Below are 24,410 nucleotides of genomic sequence, written 5' to 3'. Positions count from 1 at the left end.
GAAGACAACAGCCCCCTTCCTGCAATGCGACCTGCAGGGCTTTACTTCAGACCTACACTGCAGGATCGTTGCTGCTTCCAGGATTTGTTGTTTCAGTGTTTTAAGTACAGTTGTGGCTGTGTAGCATAAGGCACCAAAACATGTTCATCCTGCTGCTTCTGAGCTAGATCTGCATTCTCTTCCTCTCCTGCCAGCATATCAGACTTGTGATTTGGAAAGACTGCTGACTATGTGCCAATGCTTCTTGTAAAGCCCGTCACAACTTACTACTGTATAGCAGGCAGGCAAACAAAGCCACTGAGTTCAAATCTCCATCCTAAAATAGGAGGAAACAGTGCTACAAAGCTTCCTCATCGCCTGCTGAACTGACCCTTAGAAACAAGCAAGGGTTAGAAAGACAGCTAGAAGTCTGAACAAAAGTGTAATCTGGATTGCTTGATACAGACATACTCTGACCTTTACCTTCCACTCAGAGATACGTTTCAGGCTTACTTAAATGAATACCAGCTGAAAATCAGAACTGCATAAAAGACAGACAGAAAAAAAAAAAAAACAAAACCTGCATAGAAGTAATATTGTATTTTACTCTCTCCTTTCGTAGTCTTAAAATGGTTTTAGAACTTTCATTCAATATTGTCATTTCAGGCTTCAAATCAAAACAAAGAAAAAAAATCACACGAGGTGAGCATCCGATTTTACTTTGTGTTTTAACTTTTCCAGGCAGTAACTATGGTTGTATGTCCAGGGTCAGCAGAAATGACTGTAGCATTTGGGAATACAGCTTCAATGCATTTTCTGTAGCTGTGTCATGCAAAACCACTGCAGATCAGGTGACACCTGAGCATGGCACATCATCCTCAGCAGTATGCATTTTGCTGCAGTGAAAAAAGGCCATTTCCAGCCAGGCCAAAAAACCCCTGAAACAGTCAACTTTTGATTTTGTTTATATATTTGACCTCAAAATACCTCATCTGAGGACAAAACTGTTTTTTTTTTTTTTTTATTTTTTTGAAACCTATTTTCATAAATCTTTAAAAATTATTCTCTCTAGAGTACAAAAGCTTAGTCAAAACTTTGTGATATGAACAAGGGAAATAAGCAGGAGTAGTTCTGGTTTTGAAGGAATAGCAACATTCACTGCAACCGGGAAGGCATCCACGGGGACAGCTGGAACTGACGGTGTGCAGCTCTTCCAATGAATCTCATGACAAGGATTCAACAGCTTATAGGCACATCACCCTTGGCAATGTGATGTGTCACTCTTAATCCTCCAGCTTTCCACACCAGGTACTGAACATTATTCTATTTACATTCAAAAATATCATCTTTGTCTCTTCAGTACGTAGTGGGAACGCCCGTAAGTGAGTCAGTAGGAACCCCTCTAACACAGGTGGAGGACAGCTTTGTTGATCTCTGGGTTTGTCCAGTCGTTCCGGATATCATCCAGGTGGTTATCAAAATCCACAAGTGTTTCATAGGACTTGCTGTCCAAGAGAGATGCAGCAATTCTCTGAGCTTCACTCCAATCTTCACAAAAATCACTGGGAAGCGAGATAACCACTAATTAATAACAATCACAAAGGAAATCTTCATCACCTCTTCCACTAAGGGCCATTCCTCCCCACTACTCAAACGAATGAGCTCTGATGTTTACTCACACATGTGGGTCTTTGCACCTCCACTTGTTCTCGTGAAGCTCGTACACGTGGATGGCAGGTTCCAAGCACTCCATTGTGAACTTGGTGTTATCAACCTGGTGTGCAATAGAAAAACACCACCTTAGCCTTCTCCAAATCCCAAGTAAAGAGATGAAATTAAAAAAAGAAATTACTAACAGGACACCTTATGCAATTCATCCACTGTTCTGCCTTCACATGAGACAACTTTTCCATGTTTAAGCCACCAACACTTTCATATATGATCTTAAAGGTCCTTTCCAACTCAACCATTCTATGATTCTATATGAGACAAGAACTGAGTCACAGAAAGGAGTCCATCGTGGTAAATGCATTGCCTTTGTTCAAACCTCCCACAGAGAAGGTCCCCACTTCCTCTGAGACAACAGAGAGCTAACCACAGGCAGTTCCTATGAACCACACTGGCTACAAGTCACTGCATCTGGGGAAAGAGCAAATTGGCTACCTCATTATTAAAGATCCAGAGAATGGCATTTAGCCTGTGTCACAGTCATAGGATTAATGATGCAGAAAGAGGAAAAATGAAGTATTTACCATTATGAGTGCTGTATCGTTAAAGCCCTCTGCAATTCGGGAAGCCACCTTCTCAGCAACCTGGGTTGGACTGCAGCAGAAGGTAAAAATAATTGTGTTATTTGAACTGTGACTCTTCAGCTTAAAACAACAGCAAATACACTTAAAGGGTTGTGAAAATTACAGAGCTTGCTTACAAACAAGAACGAGGCATCACGTTGGTGTTACACTTGATTGAAAACAGAAAGCCAGGAAAGCCCAACCTTCTCTCTTCAGCACACGGTTTATGCTTAGGCAATGCATTTTTGAGTAGCAAAACACTCACTGCAGATTGAATGCAGAACCAAGGTGTCGTGGTCTTCTACCTCCTTCTGCCAGGCCAAGAACCCAGACAGGCATTTTACAAAGAAACTCCATCTGAGTGCTCCCCATTCTGTGTCTGAGCTCACTCACTGCCCAGCTGCTCTACAGAGCCAGATTTCTTCTAAAGGGCAACCTTCACTCTGTTTCAAAGCTTGCAATCTCTACATGGTGCCAAAGATGAAGTCTTGGCGTTGGAAGAAACAAACCTATGACAGTCTTTCAAACCACAACTGGAACAGACAAGCTGCATCTTCTTTAAAATACCTTCAGCAGATCTGTTTCCCTTGTAAGGAAAAGGCAACGCCTGCACCCCTGATAGGGACCCAAGTAATCACAAGTACTACTTACAAATGTACTTGAGACTGAAAGATAAACACTAGCAAAGTAACTGGAACACAGCATGATACTTGAAACAAGTATGGTATAACCTCAATAGTCTTGATACTGGGTTTGTCTGACGTATGTAAGGAAAAATATGTGATATACATAAACATCAGTGACCACTTCACTGTTAATTTCATAATCTGAGTTAGCTAACAGGGGGGAGGGGAAAAAAAAAGACCATTCCTGGGGAAAACAAAAAGAAAAAAGGATCACAGCTTGACTGACATCATCCTATATTTCAAGAATGACCCTTTGCCATGTCAGAATTTCCTTCAATAGAACTCAGTGACAATTAAGCAGTTTTACTAGTAAGAGTTAGGTCACTTCTAAAAGACTTTCCAACAGCTATTTAGAGTCACTTGAGCTTGTAAGATATTTACAGCACAAGCAAACACGCCTGCAAATTTTGGCTATATCCCTGACAACTGTAATTAAACTGGCTGGCAGCCATTCAAATACTGGCCTTTTATAGCATCCACTACAGAAGAGTGATTCTGGAAAGCCTGAGGTTTCTGCACCTGAACAAAGGCCATACCCACCAGCACCACGAAGACAATGTGAAAGCAGATGACAGTTGTCAAAGTTAATCAACACGCACGATTTATGAGGATGATTTTTGCTGGCAGGGTACAAAGTACAACAGAAAAGAGCAAACAGAAGGAAATATTGCACCAACACACCTGGCATCTTTCACGCGTTCATTTGCCTGGTAATATCCAGCTATCACGTAGCTATTCTCTTTGCACCAGGAGTCAATCTGAAAAAGTAATTGGAACAATTAAGCTTGGGGGGAGGGGAGGAGGGGGAAGATGAGAAGGAAATCCCGTGTCTGGCTGTGAATAAAAGAAGTGAAGCATTACAGTCTTTGCCATTGCTTCAATATACATATCTGTGTGCACGCATGCACACCTACAAGTTCACCTACCAGGGCTTTTCCTTATAACTGAGGATACTGAGCCAGGATAACACAGAAACATCTGAAACAGAGAAAGCAGCTGGAATTTTCCTTTGCTGTCCTTAGAAAGCGTGCATCAAAAATAAAACCTCAACAGCTGTATTAAAATGGATTCCAAAATCGTATCTGATGCTGACCCGTGGCATCCTCTAAGTCAAATCAATCTCATTTCTAGCAATAATTACAGTATCAGACTGCATAAACAAAAAAGCCACGTGAATAATCCCTCCTCTACAAGGGATGACATGGATTTACACAGTAAAATAAAGGCTGTGCTGCAGCTGAGGGTTAACTGCTGTTTCAATTATGAACCCATTCTGAGGGTTTAAAATGATGGTTTTAATTGGTAGCGGGGTGAAAGCTTGGCATTAAAGCCAGAAGCCCAGACATGAAAATGTAATAAATAACAACAGTAATAATAATAATTTGTTGTTTTAAAAACTCAAGACCTTAGCCCTGCATTAGCTTTTGCTGCCTTTGAAAAAAGGCTTTGTGAGTTCTCAGTTCCCTCGGTGGTAATTAAAACCTGCTTCTGAAATAAAACCCCCAAACACCCTCTTGGATTTCCAGATGTTTCCACCTGCAATTTCCAACCAATCTCAACCACAGGCGTTTAATACAAGCTACTTTCACTGATTCTTTGTAGCTAGACTGCTCTAAAGCAGCACTTGCAATTGCAGAAGCTACAAGTCTGTGGGCAGGCATACCCCGAGTTCTGCTGTGCTCAGATTAGATCTGGAGCCTGCTCCTTCCATCACTTGCTATAGGATAACTGGGGTCAGATATGAGCAGATCAAACTTATGGATCTGGTTCTACATCAGCACTGCACAGACCTGACCAAGCAACTGACCTGGAAGAGAACCAGGTCCCACCAAAACCTGCCACAGCTTCTCAGTCCTGTTGGAACAGAGGCACTTAGTTACAAACACTGACTTTCAGCTATGCTAACCTCACTGATTTATTCAGCAATCATGTGTTACGTTGCACAGGACAGGCAAGAGAGCTCTCCTTCTCAGCATTACAGTGATAAAAGCTCACTTCTACAGCTTCTCTGCCAGTATTTATTGATACTTTTGCCCTTGTTTAACTAAAGAAGGGGAGGAAAAGGCCATGGGCTCTTTTCCAATGATGTGTTTCAAGGCTTCCAAGCACCGTAGGAGTCATCAAATACGACTGCAAACTCCAACACGTTTTATTAAGTCCTAATTGATGTGGGAAATATCAAGGGGTTCCCCATCTTTGCCTTTTTGTATCAAAAACAAAGAGCAAACACTTAAGGCCATGCTATTTCTTAGCACAACGATTTCACATGCTGGTTACTGCAGATGTAGCAATATATTTCAGACGTTGCACGAAACAGGATTTATTTTCTAATAATCTGATCCTACAGCAAGATCTGCACCAGAACACTTCATTGAAGGCCTAAAGCTTTGTATAGGAACTGTTGAGTCAGGGCCTGAAGCACCGATTGAGCACCTGGGGAAAGAACCCAGTCAGCCCTGGGAGCACAGGTGAAGGCGATTCATGCCTGGGACCAGAAGGGGTGGATCCTGGCTGCACCTCTCTTAGACCTCATTTAAGGGCTGACTGCCCTGGGGAAGGATCTCTTTCTGGAGATCCCTGCTTGGTGAAGCTCTCCTCTGTTCTCCTTTGTGAACCTGGAATCTTCTGATACAGGTGAGCAATCTTCTTCTCTTCCTTTATAGCACCTTTGCTGGTCCTTCTGTCATCGCACCTCTGGTGTAACGCCTTTCCCATTGCACTGATCTGTCCAATTGCTGCAAGCCTGTAGAAGTTCACTGCCCCAAATCCTGTAGAAAGAATTGATTTCAAGACAAACCCTCTACAGCTTTCAAACATACCATGTATCTTATTCAGTCCTTCATCAGAAACTAGCAATTGTTTGTTCCTACAGGACAAACAAATTATTCTGGTTCAAAAAGGTAAAGGTGATCCCTAGATCAGAGCATTTATAAGCAGAATTACTGCATTTTCCCAGAAATGACAGAGAAAATATTAAGTGGAGGCAGCAGAAAATGACTATACCACCAGCACACTGTCTTCAGTTACTCTGGTGTTGTTACACTGGTGCAGGTCTATTTGAGACTGCCAGGCTTGGTATGCTCCACAGCCATATGGCAAACCAGCATGGCCAGGACTCAGACCATGCCTGCATTCCAGTGTCTCAAGACTGTATTTAGTCAAATCCAAAAACATCTTAACACTAACGCTTCCTTGACATAACTGCATTTAGAAAAAGCAGTAGTTTATTTACAAATAAGTACTTTTTGATGAAGCAATCTATTAAATTGAGGGAAATGCTCAGGTCAGGAAGTCTATGTGAATCAAAACCTACTTATGCGTACTGGTATCTGTGAGGTGTGAGTTTTCTACAGCTAATAACATGTCTGAAAATGGGTAAGAAAACCTGCAGCTTAAACCATGCACAGACCTCAGCTGTGTGGTGATGATGCCTATAGCAAAACAGTGTTGTTTTCCCTGCTTCCAGTTCACAGGGCACCAGTCCACTGCAAATCCCATTCAGATGAAATCCAAGCACATTTAATTCCCTTTGGCTCCTGCTATTGACAAAGGAACTGTCCTAAAGTGCCAAGTGGAAAGAAGCAACGATCCAGGACAGCTCCTGGTCTTCACGACTCGTAGGCTGAGGCTGAAAACTGCAGCGTAGGAAGTGCTGATATTGATGATGTGGTGGAAGAGCTGTGCCAGGGGAGGTTCAAGTTAGATATCATGGGCAATTTCTTCTCAGTAAGAGCAGTGAGGCACTGGCACAGGGGAATGGTGGGGTCATTGTCCCTGGAGGTGTTCTAGAACAGTGGAGGTGTGGCACTGAGGGACACAGTGGGCACTGTGGGATGGCTTAGGGTGGACTTGATGATCTTGGCTGTCTTTTAAACTTAATGATTCTATGAGGGATCGTCCCACAGCAGCAGGCAAGCTGCGGGATACTACTGCAAGACTGTGGCTGCACATGGGTAAACTTGCCATCACTTTGCCCAGGGGAGATAAGAGATGAAGAGTGAGCTTGTGACACACAGGATGAGATTTTTACCAGGTGTGCAGCATGAAGAGACTTCATTTTGTTTTCCCGTTTAGACTAACTGCTGCCATAAAGAAGGAAGCTGATAAAAAATGAATTAAAACACGTACATGTGCATAAGTATCATGTTCTGACTTTGATGTGAAGTAGGTGACACCCAGATAGGTGATGCTGCTTCAAGGTAAGGAAGGAAAAGCCCTTTCTGCTTCACAATACAGCCCTCTGGGCTGGGATTTCTCCCAGCATGACACCACAATAAAAGCAGCAGATTCCCCACACAGACACAGCTAGCCAACACCGTGCACAGAGAAGCCTTGTAGATGTAAGAGCACAGCGGGCAGCTCTCAGGGCTCTTTCCACTCCACACGCTCGCTTCTCTCCCACATTTAGCTACGAGCAGCATAGGCCTGGCTGCACTCCACCCCCACCGTTCTCCCTCCCAGGCTGAAATCTCTTCCCGGCCCCCCAGCCAAGGCCGTACCAACGTGAGGGCCACCTCCAGCATCGGCGCCAGCGCCAGCGTGCCGTGGAACAGCGGGATGCAGTCGACGAACAGCGAAGGCGGCCCGGCCTGCTCTCGGCCCCGGCTCCCCGGCGGTCTCTCGGCCACCAGCAGCCCGTTCACGGCGCAGTGCGGGTACTTGGCGCCGTGCAGCACCATCTTGCAGTAAGCCTGCGTTGTCAGCTTCATCCCGACGGTCCCGCCAAGCGCAACCGCTCCTCGCAGCCCGCCGCCGTCCCTCAGACCGCCGCCTGTCGTAAAGCGCCCCCGCCGCCGTCCCTTAGACCGCCGCCTGCCGTAAAGCGCGCCCGCCGCGCTGTCGTAAAACCCGAGAGACGGTCCTCCCGCATCCCATCCTCCACCGCGGCGGAGGGAAAGTACACCCCCAGCGCCGCTCTCGTTCTCCTGTGCCGAGTTCCGGCGTGCGCTGCGCTTCCGGCCGGCGGCTCCTTCCGGTGGAAGCCCGGCGTAGAGGACGGTCGGCAGGTCGTCGGGCTGGGAGGCCGCGGGGAGCCGGGGGAGGGCCTAGAGGATACCGGGAGGGCCTAGGGGGACGGCGGGGACGCTCAGGGTACGTGGGGCACCGTTCGTCGCCGCTTCTGCGTCGGCCCCGTCCCGGCGACCAGGCGCTGAGGGCCGCACGCCGCTTCTCGAAGGGGTCTCATCGATGTTGCCCGGTGACGTCATATCGGCGATATGACGTCATGTTACGCGGTTTCCCCGCCGCACTGGGGGGGTTGAGCAACATCTCAAGGGCAGAGGTGCACTTCTGGCTAGGCGGTGCTGCGGGGGTGTGTTGGGTTTTATGCTGATACCCGTGAGAAATCCGCACCCTGGAGCAGGGAACGTTCTTAGAAACCGTTATTGAGCGTCTGCTGCCCGGTGCTGCAGCTCCACTGCTCTGTGAGATGCTTCCAGGCCTGGCCTGAGGCTCCCTGCCACCAGCACTGGGCTGCTGAGGGCCATCTTGCATGGCTGAACTGAGCACGATGCTGGAGGCTGCTGGAAAATGGGATGCGTTGCACATCTCTCCTGGTGTGAGGCTACTGTAAAGCTTGGAGCAGCTTGCTCTGTCCTTCAGAATAGAGGCAGGAAGCCCCCAAAGGGAATAACACTGAGGGATATTATTTCATTTTAATGCATTTATTGTCTTCAGCTGATAGTGATTTATTTACCTCTTGTTGTTCTGTCCTGGCAGGATGTTGGCTTCAAGAGCATTCAGCCTCATTGGGAGAAGAGCCCTTTCCACCTCCATCTGTGTGAGGGCACATGGGCATGGTAGGTGGCACTGCTTCAGTTTTAGTAGAGTCACAAAAGTGGTGTTTGAGAGGAAGGATACAAAATGCAACTATTAGGATCCTTGAAGCTGAGGAAGAGAGCTTTTTCCCAGCTACAGGCTGGTTCCCAATAGCAAGGGAAGCAAGAGGTTAATTATGTTGTTAGATATATTAGTGATGTATCCCCTTACAGCTACAAGAGACAAATAACACAAAACTTGTCCAAGAGACTTGTATGAAGCACAGAGCACCTCAGTAATTTTGAGTCTCTGATGTTATTTGCTAGACAGCTCTTTGGCATTACAAGTTCTTGCAGAAATTGCTATTTTGAATGCTCTTCCTGTGACATTTCTTGCGTGCCTGCTGCAGCTCATGCATGGGTAAAGAAGGATGCAGGGTAGCAGGGTTGGCAGGGTTGGCAACCTGGCAGCAGAGGCAGTGTTTGGGCAGCATCTTTGCCAGCAGATGGCATTGCAGAGGTGGCAGAGAGGTTAACTGATAGAGAGCAGAGGGCCAGGTGGAGATGGATGAGTGTAGAGGACTTCTGTGTATTGAGAAGGGAATCAATATGACAGCTAGAAACAGAGCTGGCTTGGAGATTAACAGTTTAAAGCCATTTTGCAGATTACCTTGTGGCTAGATCCATCGTATCATAGCTACTTGATTTTTTTTTTTTTTTTCTTCTAAAAATTGGACTCATTTTAAGTAGTTTCTCTCTTTTGTCTTTCTAAATGATGAAGGCTTTGGTCAGAAGTCTTTTTTTTTTTTTTCCCCCCCCCAAGTTTTCTTAACAGCTGTCATGTTTTAACTGCACTGTTGGCCTTTTGTTTGTATTGTAACCAGTAAGAGATGTTTGTGCAGGAGTCAGAAGTTTGATTTTTGTCTTTTCTGTGCCCAAACACAGCTGGTGTTGTCAAAGCAGAGGATTTCAGCCATCCAGCATACGTTGATCGCCGTGATGTTCCCCTGCCAGAAGCGGCCTTTGTAAAGGAGCTCTCTGCTCAGCAGAAGGCTCTGAAAGAAAAGGAAAAGGCATCTTGGACCGCTTTGTCTGTTGATGAGAAAGTTGAATGTAAGCCTCCGAATAACCTTACAGCTAGCAATAACGGGACCTGATCTGTTGCATGTTCATTACTGATGACTTACTAGAAAGACATTCAAAGAAAGTGGCTCTGAGCTGCTGCTAAGCCCTGCTTTACTGAGTGGCTCTGTGGGCAGAGACTTGAGCCATGAGGGAACTCTGTTAATTATGATGGAGCACAAGTGGAGATCAGTGGTTTGTGTGGCTTGTGTTCTTACTGCTATTACAGAAAGCTAGATATGCCTGTTGGTCTCTGTTATGTGCCTGAGGTCTGCAGTGCATTTGACAGAAGGTATTCAGTTAACTGTGGGTCAGGCTTAGCAAAGAGCCTGTCTTCTTTGAGAAAAGCCAGTTGTTACAACCATAATTCCAAATTAGAATCGACAGTATTTAATTAGTCAAGCTGAGTAAATTGGGCCCTATATGTTTTGCTATTATTGACCTTGGCATCCCCCAAATTTCAGCTGCTTAAAGTGCCAAGCAGGTGTTTCGACTTGCAGATAAAACTGTCATCTTTCTAGCAGATGTCATATTGTGCGAGTGAGAACCTGTTTTATGGGATCTGTGAAGAGCACAGTGTCCACCAGTGTCAAAGCAGGAAGATGTAAAGCCCTCTCAAATATTCATAGGCACTTTCCAAATCAAATGCTGCTTGAGCTTAATGAGATGTAGGTCTTGTTGGCAAAGCTGGGAGAAGCCTTTTAAATATAAGCATTCCCATTCAAACCCTTTGTGTTAAAGAGCTTTATGGTAAATAGTAATAGTGGGAATTGGAGGGAGGGAAGGGAAGCTCCATTGCTTCTCTTCGTTCTATTATGCAATCTTTGCACAACTTTACATATAAAATGGAGAGTAACGTTGTCTTTGCTCATGAGGGGAAGGTGAAATGCAACTCATTTCACTCACAATGCATTGGTCTTGGCATGGAGGAGGCTAGGTAATTTGGAAGGTATTTTAACATCTCTTCCATGTCATACAACTTTAAGCTTTGGTTTGCCTCTAGCAAGTGATGCCTGCGAGCTGCAGGAAGATTAAAAAGAAATTTTGTGATGCTTAATGGCTTTTTTTTTTCCTCCAGTGTACCGTATCAAATTCAATGAGAGCTATGCAGAAATGAACAAAGGAACAAATGAGTGGAAGACCGTCCTTGGTGGAGTGCTTTTCTTTCTTGGCGTATCTGGCCTCATCCTCATTTGGCAGAAAATGTATAGTAAGTAACACTGTATGTTTTTTTCCCCCCCTAATTTGAGAGATCAGTTGAGATCCGATTGTGAAATCAGGAAGTCCTCCCTAAATTGCTCCGTTTCAAAACGCTGTGTGGAGCAGCCATCCTGGTGACCACGTGGCAGTTGCTGTTTTTAGCTTCTGAAAACTCCGTTCTGGAGTTGCGACTGAATGGATGTAAGCAGGTATGTAGCATGAATTTTCAGGAAGTTGATTTGTGGAGAGGTAAAGTTACTGGAGAGAGTTTTGGAGGAAAGGGTGGGGAAAGAATAGCAGTGTGCTGATGATCCCAGAGCTTTCCCTCTCTGTGAAACCCGCTGTTACAAAAGCTTGCTGCCTCCTTGGTCATAAACATTTGGGTTTCTGCCGTGCTTGGCTTCCTTCCCAACTAAAGATCCTACCTCAAGGGAGCCCTCCAGCTGCCATGAGGCAAAGCATGCAGCTGAATGAGCTGCTCTCTATCTTGAGGTTTCATCTACTTGTGATGAAAGTTAGGAGAGGGCTGTTGTCTGTGCTGATGAGCAAAACTGCTTGAGAATCAACCCTGAGCTGAATGCTTCAAAAAATTTGACTTGGGGATCTTAGGTTTGAACTGGTGATGGTGCACATCAGCTGTTTGCTTCAGAGGGAGAAGCTTTCTGTTAGCAAAACTTGTACCTGTGTTCCTGAGTTGTTAATTTAGTGTTGTGATGTGATTCTGTTCTGCTTTTAATTGCAGTGTACGGCCCTATTCCGCACACCTTCTCTGATGAGTGGCTGTCAATGCAGACAAAGAGAATGTTGGACATGCGAATTAATCCCGTGGAGGGCATCTCTTCCCAGTGGGATTACGAGAAGAACGAGTGGAAGAAATGAAGCAGCTCAGTGGAACCTGCTCTGCTTGAATATGAAATGATTCCATCACCTGTGTGTGACCTCGTTGCTTATGTACTGGAACAATCTCTTCACCTAAATAGATGAAAATAAACATCTGGTTAACTTGAAAGTTTCTTTTTATTGGTCTTCAGATGCGTTTGTTGTGATGGTAGTTTGTAATGCATGTTGACGGGCAGGGTTTTCTCCATGTATCCTTGTAATGATTGTTATATAGACAGCATTAATCAGTTAAGGGGAGTGAAATGCTTCTGTTTCTTGTTGGCGGGGGATAAATAAGATGAAATGCAGTTTGGAAAGTGTGTTGTTTTTTTTTTTATTTTTAATTCATTGCCTTGAAATCGAAGGGGTGAAATTTCACCTAGCTCTGCAGTGGGTATTGTTGAACGTTCAGGACAGTCATCCTACTGTTCTGGCACAGGAATAGCTCCTTAGGAGCTGCAATACCTTTTTTTTTTCTAACTCCTCTTTAAGGCTGCAGTTCTGGGACACAGCCAGGAGTCGCAGTGGTCTGAACTACATGTAAGGTAAGCAGATCCCAGCTCCTGGGGAGGCTCAGTGTCCTGTAACTCAGCGCCAGAAATAGCACGTCAGCTCTCCAAAAGGCAGCAGTGCTGAATCAAAGCATGTAGGGTATGTGGTGGAGATGAACGCTGCTTCCCTTGTCCTTGTGAAGGGGACTGGGCTCTGCATTCTTCTCCTCAATTGCTTTTCTCAACAGCGTGGGCAGGCTGCAGACCTCACTTAAGTGTTTTGTGCAGACTCAAGTGAGGAAGAGAGAGAAGTACCTCTCCGTTGCAGTTCAGGGTTTAGATGCAAATCCAGGTGTTTCTTGCCTTGCCTCTCTTGTGGCTGGGTGCTGTTCAGAGAGGGTGGCTGTGGTTGAGGGGAGAGAAAGAAAAGCAACGCTTTGTGGGAGCAGCCCAGATCTAAATGCAGTGTTCTGAACAAGCTCTGCTTCATAGCTCAGACATGGCTTCAGTTTTCCAGAGCCTGAGCTATGAAGGCTGGGCGCCTCTGTATTTGCTTTGCTCTGTCTGTAGCTGCCAAATTTTGTTTTCCCTTGGGCTATCTGCTAATGCACATCCTAGGCTTCCTCCAGGCAAATCCCAGTCTTTGCTTTTAAAGCAGCCCTCCAAAGATCCGAACTACTAAAACAAGCTTTGCCTTCAATTAATTTTTTTCCTGCCTACAAGACTGTCGTGTTTTTCCGTCCATTTAGCTGCTGGAAAGCCCAGGGAGTCCCTGCTGGTGCTCGTGGGGAGCTGGCCAGCCTTTCCCTTGCAATAAGGCAGCTTCTGGGAAGGCTTTAAGGTGAGGTGATTCAGCAGGCATGAAGCAACAAGCTCCCCTTCCTGTTTGCCTCCAGAGTGCAGCAAAGGGTGTTACAAAGGATGTCGGGGTGCCTGCAGCAGAGCTGGCTTCATCACAGTGGTAAATCTGACAGCAAAACAGTGATGTCTGCAACCAACCCAGCAACAGCACAACAACAAACACAGCTTCAAGTGCCTTGAAGTGTCATCCTGAGGCTGCACTGCTGTTTTCCGTGTCAGCATTGGTTCAGTGCCTGTAGGAAACATCTCAAATGGAGTGTGGGAAATGATCTGGTGTGCTGGGAGATGTCTGCTGGCTCAGGCTGGGCTCTCTGGCACTCGAGGCAACCTTGACTTCACCTCACCATGGGTTGCAGATACGTGGTGACTGCAGGGATTTCACTATGCGAGCAGTTTGCTTTGTTGGTTTTGTTTATTCTCCTCTTCTTTCTTCGTCTCAGGCTAACAGCATCGACCTGGGAGGGGGCTGGCAAGCAAGAAAGACAGATCTGCTTTGGAAACGGAGGTTTGGAAGCGTGTGCTGGAATGACAGAGCTGCTCCACAGCTCATCTTGTCTCCTTACTGCAAGGAGGGGGAGGTGGACTCATTCCCGATGCTGCACATTACCTGTGCCACTCTGTTGTTTTTTTGGGGTAAGTGCCTTGTTTTGAATTCTGCTGTCGTTCCCGTAACTGGGAGAAACTGGTATGAATGAGAGAGATCCTGCTGAGCCCGGGGCTTGCAGCAGACAGCAGCATCCTAGCATGAAACCTGGCCCCAAAGCAGTGCAGAAAGGCAGTGGGGTGTCCCCACTCTCCATGCCGCCTTGGTGAGGTGGTGTCTTGATTTAGGAGAGCAATGCCCACTGAGCCAGAGTCCGGAGTGGAAACCTGAGCCTCAGATCCTCGTTTCATCCTCCTCAGCCCTGCAGCAGCTGCTCTCCCCTTTGCCTGATGACACAGAGCCGGTGAGCGGGCTGAGTTTGAGGCTCTGAGTGCCCCATGGGGAAAGCAGCTCTTACTGTTTTCTGTGGGCTTTTTGAGTGTTTTCTTGCAGATAACCCCGGATACTGAGAGCCCGTCTACATCCTCACCCTGGGGAGAGAAAAGCCATGGGGAGTGGAATGAGCAAGGTACTGAGGGCAGGGCTGAGTGCCTAGGGGTGTTCAACAGGTGGCAGCTGGCTTTTGGGTCTTGTCCTTTGGGTGGTACAGCCGTGGTGGCACAAACTTCTGGACTGATTGGGGGTCCCAGGAGCTGTGCACAGAAACTCCCCCCGTTTGTCCCCCCCCCCCCCCATAGGGATGTGTCTGTGCAATGTAAACAGGCAGTGGGGCTGTGCTGGGGTTGGTGCTCAGGGCTGGCAGAGGGATCGATGTCTGTTTGTATCCTTAAATAACCAGTGGTGTATGCATTATCCAGGTTAAAATTAGATACCAGGATAGCAGCAGAGCAGCACTTGGGATAAATTAGAGCCACTCTGAGCTCTTTTTATTGCTCCTCTGGGTAATATAAAGCAATGATTTCTCTCCATCTATCCATCTCAGAGCACAGCTCTAGATGCATGGGATTCTTTGGGCTCAGGATAGGCTCCCCATGAGCATAACATCCTCCTCCATGATATCCATCCACCCAGGGTGAGGAATGCCCCCGTGTGGTGCTGCTCACTGGGTTATGCACAGAGCCCAGCAAACTCCTTATAGATAAGCTGTGCATTCTCCCAACTGGCAGAAGCAACCTTTGGAACCATTTGCAAGACTGGTTGCTATAGAACAGCCGAACACAGCAGGAGGCTGCTCCAGGTTGGGCTCTGGTTGGTGGTTGCACACTTGCACCCAACTGCACAGCAGCCAGGCCCCCAATCCATCCATGTGCTGAGTTTTCCTGAGCTCTGTGCTCCTGGAAGGTTTTGTTTGGCATCCAGTGCTGGCAGAGTGTTTTGGGTGGTGACAACCTCTGCTGTTTGTTAATGAAGATGCTTTGTTCATTAGCTGCTGGTGTTTTCTCCGTGGGGCCCCATCCTGTGAACACAGGTGATGCTCCTGAGTGATGCAGAAGCATCTGTGGGTTGGGGGTTTGGGATGCAGAGGGGATGAGGCGTCAAACAGAACAGCTCTGCTTTTTGCCACCTTGCAGGTGGTCACAGGGCTCTACCTGGGGAACATCCGCGGTGAGTCTGGGAACCCTGCCTGGCAGAGGGGTCTTTTCATTTAGAGATGGCTGCAAAATGGGTTTGTCCATCCCAGGAGAGGTCAAACCGATGAGGTTGGCCATCCTTGTACCACCGGGTTTGGGTGTATTTGCCCCTCACATCCCAATGGGGTGGGAGGCGGTGGGATGGAATTGGGGGTGGGATATCTGTAAGTGTTTGCTGGAGCTGGTCCTGCTTGCAGACTCAGAGGACAGGGACAGCCTGCGGAGGCATGGCGTCACACACATCCTTTCCGTGCACAACGGGGCCAAGCCGGTGCTGGAGGTGAGTGAGGGACACCGGGAGATGCTGCGTTGGCACCAAGCGTTGGCGGTGGGGTAGCTGGGCGGGGGGGGAGGGGGTGGGCACAGAGCCTCCCGGGAGGGTTTGTAGCTGATGGAGGTTGTTGCTGAGGGTGTCCGACCCATGGTGCTGCCCCTGGTAGGGGCCACGAGAGGGCAGCGGAGCCCCACGCACGACTCTGCCGGATCTGCATCCACACCCGGTGCTCGGGATGGGGCTCTGGCAGGGCAGCCCCTGAGGACCCTCCATCCAGGGCCAAATCACCTGAGGTCACTGTCCATCCCTTCAGTGTTGGTCCCTTTTTCTGGAGTTGGGTTTGGGAATGAGCACTGAGGAATGCTTTAAAATCCTGGAATCCTGAAAATAAGAGGTGGAGGAGGTGTTATAGGAGGCAGTTCCATCCTATTCCACGTCCCCAGAGTCCCCAGAGTGGCATAATGCTCTGTCACTACTGGGAGTGACACCTGATGGGGCTTCTCTCCATCTCATGTATGCCTGCTGCTGTCCCATGGGAAGGGAAGGTGAAAGGAGTTGAGGGAAGGAAACTGAGGCAGAAAGGAGCTGCTGGGTGTGTGTGTGTGTGTGTGTGTGCTGGGTGCACGCAGGGTGAACAGCCCACGGGTCTGTGCATGGGAGATGCTCTTCCCTGCCAAGACATTGAGCAATGAAACTGAGGAGAAAGGAGGAGGGTGCAGAAAATGGGGTCAAAGAACTGGTTTGTTCAAGGAAGGTGCAGCAGCTGGGGCCGTGGGGAATGGCCATATAAGCAGCAGCCTGCCTAGGCAGCTTGCAGCCCACAGCAGTGCACAGAGCCAGTGGAAAGGGGAACAGGAAAAGCATGGTGGGTTGAGCAATGTGTCAATCACAGCCCCTGGCCGGGGACCGCAAACCCCAGCAGCGTTCCCATGCCTGCAGCCCAGCTTCCCTCCCTGAGCTGGGATGGTGGCACACGGCCCTGTGGGGAAGGGGAAGCCACCCGGGGTCCAGCTGAATGTACTGAGTACTACCGTTGGCATGCTGGCTTTCCCAGCTTGGTGGGTTTCCTCACTCATCCAGGTGCTGGGGAAACTGCAATGCATCACAGCTCATCCCAGTTGGAAATCATCCCACGAGATCTTGCTTATCCTTGTGTCCCAGCTCTGTTGTCCCATTGCAACTTGCTTGCCAGAGTGCCGTGGTTTGCTGGGGTGTAGGAATGCACCGAGCAGCAGGTTGGGGAGGATCAGGCTGGGGCTGCCGTATCGCAGTACCCTTAAGGTGGATAAAGACCCCTATAATCTCCAAGCCCATCCCATCATGCCTGCTAACCATGTCCCTGTGTGCCAGGTCTCGAATGCTTCCAGGTATGGTGACTCCACCACCTCCAGAGAAGTACATCATATGGTCCCCATCCCACTGGGGGCCGTGGGATGGGGCCAGGGAAAGGCAGTGGGATGAAGGGGAGATGCTTGGGAAACCCCATATACTTCTCCTAGCAATGTGAGTCTTTCCAATGTGGGAATGTCCCCATGATGGCCATGCCCATCCAGCTCTATTCCTTCCCTTTGACATTCACTTGGAATAATTGGCTTTTTCCAGCATTTTCATGAAAGGAAGCGAGAGCTGCTTCGGGCAGCGGTGTTATAGGGAGATGAATGGGGATGGGGCAACTCCTGGTGTGCTGTGCTTGGCTGTGTGAGCTCTGTCTGGTGAGATTTCCACCCGATTTGCTAAGAAAAAAAAAAAAATCAGATGAAAAGGGTCTAATTTTAGCTCGGAACAGGGAGGATCGAGGAAGCGATGCTCTAAAGAAAGTGTAATCTGACCTACGCCAACATGCGGCAGGATGATTTCTTGTGTATTAAAAGAACCAGGAGGAAATAAGTCATTGATGAGAGTGACTTCACGGCTGTGCATCCGCACACATTGTTCTGATGGGGCACGGCTGTCACCGTGGATGGGGATGGGGATAGGAAGGCTGTGGTGCCCCTGGATCCTATTGAAATGGTGGGAAATGGTCGGAGCAATCCTGGCTCTGTCCAAGATGCTTTGGAAAATCCCATTTTGAAGAGGAGCTTTGCCCTTACAGGCACCTAATAAAAAGGTTACGTAGAAGGAAAAGGAAAAATGAGAGAGATCTTACTACCACAACTTTCTCTTTATTTCAGGACATGACTTATCTCTGTATCTCGGCCTCTGATTCTTCCAGTCAAAACCTGTAAGTCATCTGCACCCTCTTTGCCTCCCAAGGTAGCATTTGATCTCGTATCGACCGACAGCCACCACATTTCTCAGAATGAATATTCACTTTGCACTGCCAAAACTTCGTGTCATTGAGTTTGATGAAAGCTGTAGCTCGTTTTAAGGCAGTTAATAGTGTTTGCATGGCCTAACATCTGTTTCTCTCTGTGTTTGCGGTCAGTAAATTCAATTTTCCATCAAATTTTGGAAGTATTCTACCAGGCAGAGCTCTAAACTGGAGCAAGGTTCACTGGTGCAGCCAGACACTGATTTTGTATTGGCCTTTCAGACTTCTTCCCTGGAAGGAGAAATTGGATATTTATCAAAATGAGCATTTTTTCCCCCATACAGAACATAAATACTGGGCGCATAAGGAGGCTCTAGATGAGGCTGGGGAGAGGTGACGGTGGGGCTGATGGCTGCAGTGCCGATTGTAGCAAGTGGTTTGCATCACCCTTTGCTTAGGGCAATAGGCACCCAAGAACCATTCATTATAACCAGAAAAAATGGGTGACTTCTAGGAATTTTTCTTGCCTAAAGGCAAAAGCTTCACATGCAATGGCTGTACCAAGCTCCATTGGTGGAGGTTCCAGTTTTCAGCATCCCTGGGAGAAGCTGTGCTCCGTGGGCATGATTCTGCTTGCTCATGCTCCTGCTGAGCGGAAAGAGAAGCTTTACAAGAAAGCCCTGCCTCAGCAAGAAGGAGGGTTTTTTTGGTTTATTTTTTTTTTTTCCCTCTCGTTTCTTTGCATTTGTGGTACGTCTACTGAAAGGGGAAAATAAAGAAGGACAAAGCTGGCTGCCGGAAGGAAGACTTATTCAAGGAACTATTTTCTGCTTGCCACTTTAAGTCATGGATTTCACAATCCTGGTGAACTTGGTGTCCTATGGAGGAGATGTTTGTGACTCAGGGCCTCGCTGGCTCTCAGTGTTACCACTCCTATGGGATGCAACTGGGAGGTGTTCCCTCTAGTTGGCTGAGAAGGACCACAAGTGAGGATGGACGGACGGCTCAGTGAGGGCCAATGGGAGGACACACAGCCACATTTTCATGTCCAAGGTTCAGTGTTGTTGGCTCCAGCGAAGGGGTGTAGAAGAGGTGTGGGACTGGGAGAGCTTGGAGCCTTGTAGGCTGTGTAGGCAGTATAGAAAAGTCTCTATTTCCCAAGAGGCGATGCTCTGCTGGCAATGGACTGACATCTCCATCCAGGGCCAAGAGACAAAATGTTCTTAGCATGACTACAGCTTCAAAGAATCCTCTGCACCTCCTTTTTGTCTTGGCTTTTGGGCAGCGGAATTCCTAAAACTCCTCACAGAATGGCTATTTCCAAATACGCCTTTGACAGGGGCACCTGGGCTCCATGCTTCCATAGAAGGGTGGAGAGCATCCCTGCCGGGCAGACAGAAGGGAGGGGAATCTTGGGATGGCGTTTGCGCCCAGGTTGGTCTCCTAGCCCTGGTGGGGTCTCAGGAGGATGCTGAGGGGAATATCTCTGTGGCAGCATGTGTCTGAGCTTCTGAGAAAGCAAGAAGGCTGTGTGGGGCTGGCCCAGCCTGGTCACGCGGAGCAGAGGAAGTTTGGGACCCAGCGGTGGGATGGGGGCTGTGTGGGGCCACCTCCTCTCCTCCTCCCCCTGAGGAATGCAGGGCTGTGCGCCAGGCTTCGGGTCAGTGAGTCCACGGTCAGTCTAGGCACAGCCCCAAGTTACCCAGGAGCAGGTTTTCTGCTTCAAAACTCCCCCGTGGTGAGCAAGGCTGGGCAGCAATCGTTGTGAATGTTTGCTGAAGAGCCAAACAAACAGCTCTCTGTGAGCTCTGGGAGATGCTTGCTGTTCAACAGCAATAAAAAGGAGAGATGGATGGCATTGGAGCACGTGTAACCCTCTTATGGACCTTGGGCTCATCGGTGTATGCGGAGTTATTTTAGCCTTTTTTCCACCTCTGTGTCTTGATGCTTTCAGAAAGGTGAGTGCTGCAGCAAAGCACCATGCTGCATCGCAGCTGAGCAGCTAAAAAGCCTCATATATCTCTGTCTGTTCTGCTGCAAAACTCACTGGTTTGGTTTAATGCACTCCCTCTGCACTGGCAGTTGCTGGTTTCTAGCAGGAGGCTTTCAGGGATGTGTAAAGCAAAATGCCCTGGGAACGACCTGTCCTGCATCTTTCTCCCCGTGGAGGAGACAGGGTGGTATTGTTTAGAAACTGATGGTTCAGGATGAGCTCTGACGTAGGGATGAGCTGGGCAAGGGGATTTTGCCCTCCCATTGGGCTGGTGGCATCGGTCTGCTTCATCTCATCACCTTGGGATGCAGGAAATTCTCCAGAATGCTCTCCTGCTTTTCCTTCCTGGCTGATGCAGGCCAGTCCCTTCCTCTGGCAGGAGACCCATCTCTGTGCTGGCCTCAGGGAAATCCTGGGGATGATTCCAGGAGGCGGCAGCTCCTCCTGCTCTCACCTCATTGCCTCTCTCCCAACCAGGATGCAGCACTTTAAGGAGAGCATCAAGTTCATCCACGAGTGCCGGCTCCATGGGGGAGGCTGCCTTGTCCATTGGTAAGAGCCTCTGTCTGCAGCCTGTAGGCTTCCTCAGTGTGATGCTAAAAGGTGGGGAAAAGTCATCCCCTCCTTGGGGAGGTGGGGGCACCCAGGTGCTTGGAGAAGGTGTGGGGATGGGATCTCAACAAATGTGGTTGGGCACCGGGGATGGGATCCCAATAAGTGTCCTCAATATTGAGAATCGGTTGTGGTGGAGGAGATGAGGAGTGGCATCAGGTCAACAAGATCATCCATGCCCCATAAACATGAGCTCTAAATAGACGGGACAAGCTAGAGGAGGGGACATAACCGTGTGACCTTCATGGGGACACTGATGGGACAGGGGCCACTATGGCTGGAAAGCCCCGGTGCTGCATCCCATCCCACGGTTGTCCCCTGCTGTGGGGTTCCGATGGTAACAATGCCCCATCCTGCCAACTCACACCGTGCCAGCCTGGCCGGGGTGTCCCGCAGCACCACCATCCTGGTGGCATACCTGATGACGGTGACAGAGCTGGGCTGGGAGCGCTGCCTGGCCGCCACCAAGGCTGTACGCTCCTATGCCAGCCCCAACTTCGGCTTCCAGCAGCAGCTGCAGGAGTACGAGCAGACCTTGCTGAAGGAGGTGGGTCCTGCGTGCATCCATGCCAGTGACCGGCCTGCAGTGCCAACGGAGGGAAGCTCTGCAGCTGAGGGCCCCTTTGGATGCATCTGTGGTGTTTGCAAATAAGCATGCCTGTTTTGCATGCAGCAATTTTGCAAACAGTGTGAGCCAGCTGTTTGCCCTTTGAGCATGCTATTTATTACCTGGGGCTTTTACTTTTTGCATGCATGCATGCAAAAACTTAAAAAGTGCCTAGACATTATGTGAGCGCACTTAGAATAAAGACTGCTTTATATCCCAGTGCTCTTGTTTTCTCGAGTGTTCAGCTTGCACCCTGCGGACGGGATGCACAAATGGCATTGAGCTGGCACCAGGGAGTGCATATGGGTAATGTGTGCACAACAGCCCTAAGCTTGGTCCCTGCAGCATCCCTGGAGGGAAAACCCCAATATATGGCATGTTGTCACCGTGCAAGTAGCAGCTCCATGGGATTTCTCTGCATGTGACAGTGGCCAAAGTGTCATCCCTTGCCCCCTTCCCTGGCACAGATGCTGTCACCGGAGGGGTGTGGCCCTGCCAGGCTGTCACTGCTCCAAAGTTGGCTCCCAGTGCCTGTTTTCTAGCAAGGAAACCAGCACAGCTCCCACCCCTGCAGTGGGGCTTCCTGTGTGCGGGCGGCTGCTGGGTGAGTCCCATGTCTGGGGGAGCGGATATGGGAAATGCAGACATTCCCACTGGAAATCCCCTCTGCTCAGCTGACTTTCCCTAGCTGCAGGAGGGGGCTGCCACCAGCACCGCTCTCGGGCTTTCCCCTGGCCTTCACCTGATCCCAGGAGGCTGGAGCCCTGTGCCCATCATGGGGCATCGAGAGTGGGGCACAGGGATCTGCCGTGCCCATAAACCAGGGATGTTATATCAGCTCCCTTCCTCCTTCTGAAGCCACGTCCATCCCAGTGCTGCCTGCATCCTGGGGTTCAGCCGCTTGCTCCTTGGCGCCCTGCAGGTTTTGCACCCTCTAACTTCTTGCAAGCGTTTTGCTTTGCTGGGTGCTCTGAGCGCTGCTCCTTGCTTGCTGGCTTCCCATTTCTGGATGTCAGCAGTGCACAGCAGTACTGCTGCTCCCTCCCCACGCAGCGTAGCTGTGCCCCAGCAGTGTCAGGAATGACTTCCACAGGGCTGGTTCCAACTCTCTGCTGGGTGCCAGCTGGCCCTGAGACAGGAGCAGAGTGGGTGAGCACAGCACTCTGCAAACAGGAGCTGACCTGCCTGGGGTCAGCGAGTGCAGCCCTTCCCTGCATTGGAGAAAGCGTGGGGACGCTTTGCTTATGGTTACATGGCTGTAAGGAACAATAGCAGCTTCTTGGCAGGGGAAAGTAAATAAGTTGAATTAAGTAAAGTCAATAGAGCTGTTGGGGCTGCTGCCAGCTCGGTGGTTCCTGGGAGCATCCAGCAAGGCTGCTCTCTGTCTTGGTGATGCAGCTAACGTTTGGTCTGTGTGCAATGCTGCATCTCTTATTGCGTGGCATGCAAGCTCTTGCAAATTGGGACTGCTGCTGCAGGTACCTATGCTGTGCTTGGCATGCCTGGGGTTGGCTCAGGGTTTTGCACTGTGCCCACCTATTGACCGTGGCAACCTCTGTGGCTTTGCTTTGGCAGTACCGTGCCTGGATCCGTCATGATTACGGCAGGAACCCCTTCCAGGACCAGGAGGAGCTGCAGCGCTTGTTGGCCCAACAGGAGCAAAGTGGGAGCAGGGAAGGCTCCTGCATCGCTCCCCCAGCACCCACCCACCCACTGCCCAGCAGCAGGAGCCCGTGGATGGACAGATAGGCAGCAGCTGCTCCCAGAGGGACACTATCTTTGTGCTTTGCAAAACGTGACAGCTGCCTTGCCCAGCGCCCATGGGGTGCAGCTGCAGTGGGATGCAGTGGGGTAAAAGCTGGGGCAGGACCCCACAGCTGCAGTTATGCAAGGGCTGCTTTGCTGCTGCTTCTCCCCGTCGTATGGGAAAAATCAATTGTTACTGAGAAACAGAGGGGCAGAGCCTCGCTCTGCATTAAAGCCCTTCTCAGGGTCACCACAAGAGGATCCAATCCTTTATTCAAGCATTTCTAGGAAGTCCCTTAGTGGAAATTTCTGGGTATTGGAGCCTGTGAGTGGGACAAAGCTGGTGTTGAGCTGCCAAGGAAGGGAGGGTTGATCAAAACCATGGGGATAGAGGGATGGGCTGTATTAATCTATATAGAAGTGATGCTGCAGTACCTGGGAAAGCACCCTGGGCAATTAGTGGGGAAAAGGCCAATAAGTGCTGATGATCAAGGGAGCTGGAGGGAAGTTGAGCAAACCTTGTAGATATTGCACTGAATGCCTCGGTTATCATTTTAGGAAGCAGAAAAATGGAACTCGTGCACAGGAAAAAGAGAAGAAAGTTGGTTTCTGGTGTCAATAGGAAGTCATCGCAGATCTGTGATAAGCAGAGATTAGATGTGCAGTAGGTGTGATAACCTCATGCTGCCACTTCAGCACCCATCTCACGGCCTGCCCTGCCTTGTGGGCATCCCGGGACTGCAGTGTTTCCCCTAACTCACCCCGGCTTGTAGGAACCACAGGGGATGCCCCAAGCGATTACAGCATCGCAACAGCATCTGCTGCCCAAAGAGCACCTCCTACACTCACATAGGTGCCACACAGCTGTATTCCCACATGACTGTACGTTCTGTCCTTGGTGGAAAGCAGCACAACCTCTCCAGCCCTGCTCCGTGTTTTGCCAACTCCCACATCACCAATGTGGGGGGTCAGCAGTGCAACCCTCCCCCCCTCCCCCGTTTGTTTCCTGCTAAAAGTGACCCTCCTCATCACATCAGGGTGTGTTTGGCTCTCCCCACATCTCACGCTGGGCTCTCCCAGCAGCTATTTGTTACGCATCAGAGTGAAGGCTTTGCACCTTGCTCGTTATTTTTATTACACCACCCGCACAGCTCCATGCATTCCCCATTTCTCAGCATCACCCGCATGGGAACGCTTATGCGTATTACTTCCAAGAAACGGGCATGTAAGCGGGATAATCCCAGAAAAACCCTCCGAAGCCAAGGCTGCAGCTGAGCTTCGGGCTGTACAGAGATGCACACCCTTGGCTGGTGTCCACCTGCAGCCCACCACGTTGCCACGGGATTCCTGGGTGACCACTTCGTGCCACCCGCGGGCAAGGAAAACAAGCGAAGCACCCTGGGTTTGACCGAGCACCACCAGGAGCAGCCTGGGGATGAAGAAATAGCGGAAATGGGATGAAATGGGCCGCAGGAGGACGGACGGAC

The 24,410-nt window shown here is 49.2% G+C and overlaps 3 protein-coding genes across 29 annotated transcripts; 2 read left to right on the top strand and 1 right to left on the bottom strand.

Annotated features, from left to right (window-relative positions):
• Window positions 1–564: 564 nt before the first annotated feature.
• On the bottom strand, window positions 565–7,779 carry EMC8 (ER membrane protein complex subunit 8). The gene is made up of 5 exons (XM_010718213.4): window positions 7,456–7,779; window positions 3,638–3,714; window positions 2,232–2,301; window positions 1,659–1,753; window positions 565–1,541 (listed from the first exon to the last, which is right to left on the bottom strand). Exons 1-5 carry the CDS (start codon window positions 7,663–7,665, stop codon window positions 1,382–1,384), a joined length of 612 nt encoding a protein of 203 aa, XP_010716515.3. The 5' UTR covers window positions 7,666–7,779; the 3' UTR covers window positions 565–1,381.
• A 146-nt stretch (window positions 7,780–7,925) lies between these two features.
• On the top strand, window positions 7,926–12,043 carry COX4I1 (cytochrome c oxidase subunit 4I1). 2 transcript variants are annotated; one of them, NM_001303180.1, is given in 5 exon segments: window positions 7,926–7,962; window positions 8,675–8,754; window positions 9,658–9,825; window positions 10,913–11,044; window positions 11,777–12,040. In NM_001303180.1, coding segments are annotated over 4 exon segments (516 nt in total). In that variant the 5' UTR covers window positions 7,926–7,962; window position 8,675; the 3' UTR covers window positions 11,914–12,040.
• A 1,324-nt stretch (window positions 12,044–13,367) lies between these two features.
• Window positions 13,368–24,386, top strand: LOC104913075 (dual specificity protein phosphatase 22-A-like). 26 transcript variants are annotated; one of them, XR_014886096.1, is made up of 9 exons: window positions 13,379–13,898; window positions 14,097–14,212; window positions 14,302–14,377; window positions 15,236–15,277; window positions 15,381–15,414; window positions 15,638–15,720; window positions 17,886–17,935; window positions 20,436–20,510; window positions 21,079–21,216. XR_014886096.1 is itself a non-coding variant. In XM_085234835.1 (8 exons), the coding sequence occupies exons 2-8, from the start codon at window positions 13,859–13,861 to the stop codon at window positions 23,030–23,032; spliced, it is 720 nt and encodes a 239-aa protein (XP_085090961.1). In that variant the 5' UTR covers window positions 13,368–13,500; window positions 13,706–13,858; the 3' UTR covers window positions 23,033–24,386. The 26 variants fall into 26 exon arrangements, 15 of the variants coding, with proteins under 15 accessions (XP_085090961.1, XP_085090967.1, XP_085090968.1 ...); XR_014886095.1 differs by having other exon boundaries at window positions 21,082–21,215; XR_014886094.1 differs by adding an exon at window positions 18,499–19,923 and having other exon boundaries at window positions 20,436–21,087.
• The last annotated feature ends 24 nt before the right edge of the window (window positions 24,387–24,410 follow it).

Source organism: Meleagris gallopavo, chromosome 13, assembly GCF_905368555.1.
Source record: "Meleagris gallopavo chromosome 13, MGAL_WU_HG_1.1, whole genome shotgun sequence".
Lineage (NCBI taxonomy): Eukaryota > Metazoa > Chordata > Aves > Galliformes > Phasianidae > Meleagris > Meleagris gallopavo.
This window is presented reverse-complemented; position numbering and strand designations above follow the sequence as displayed.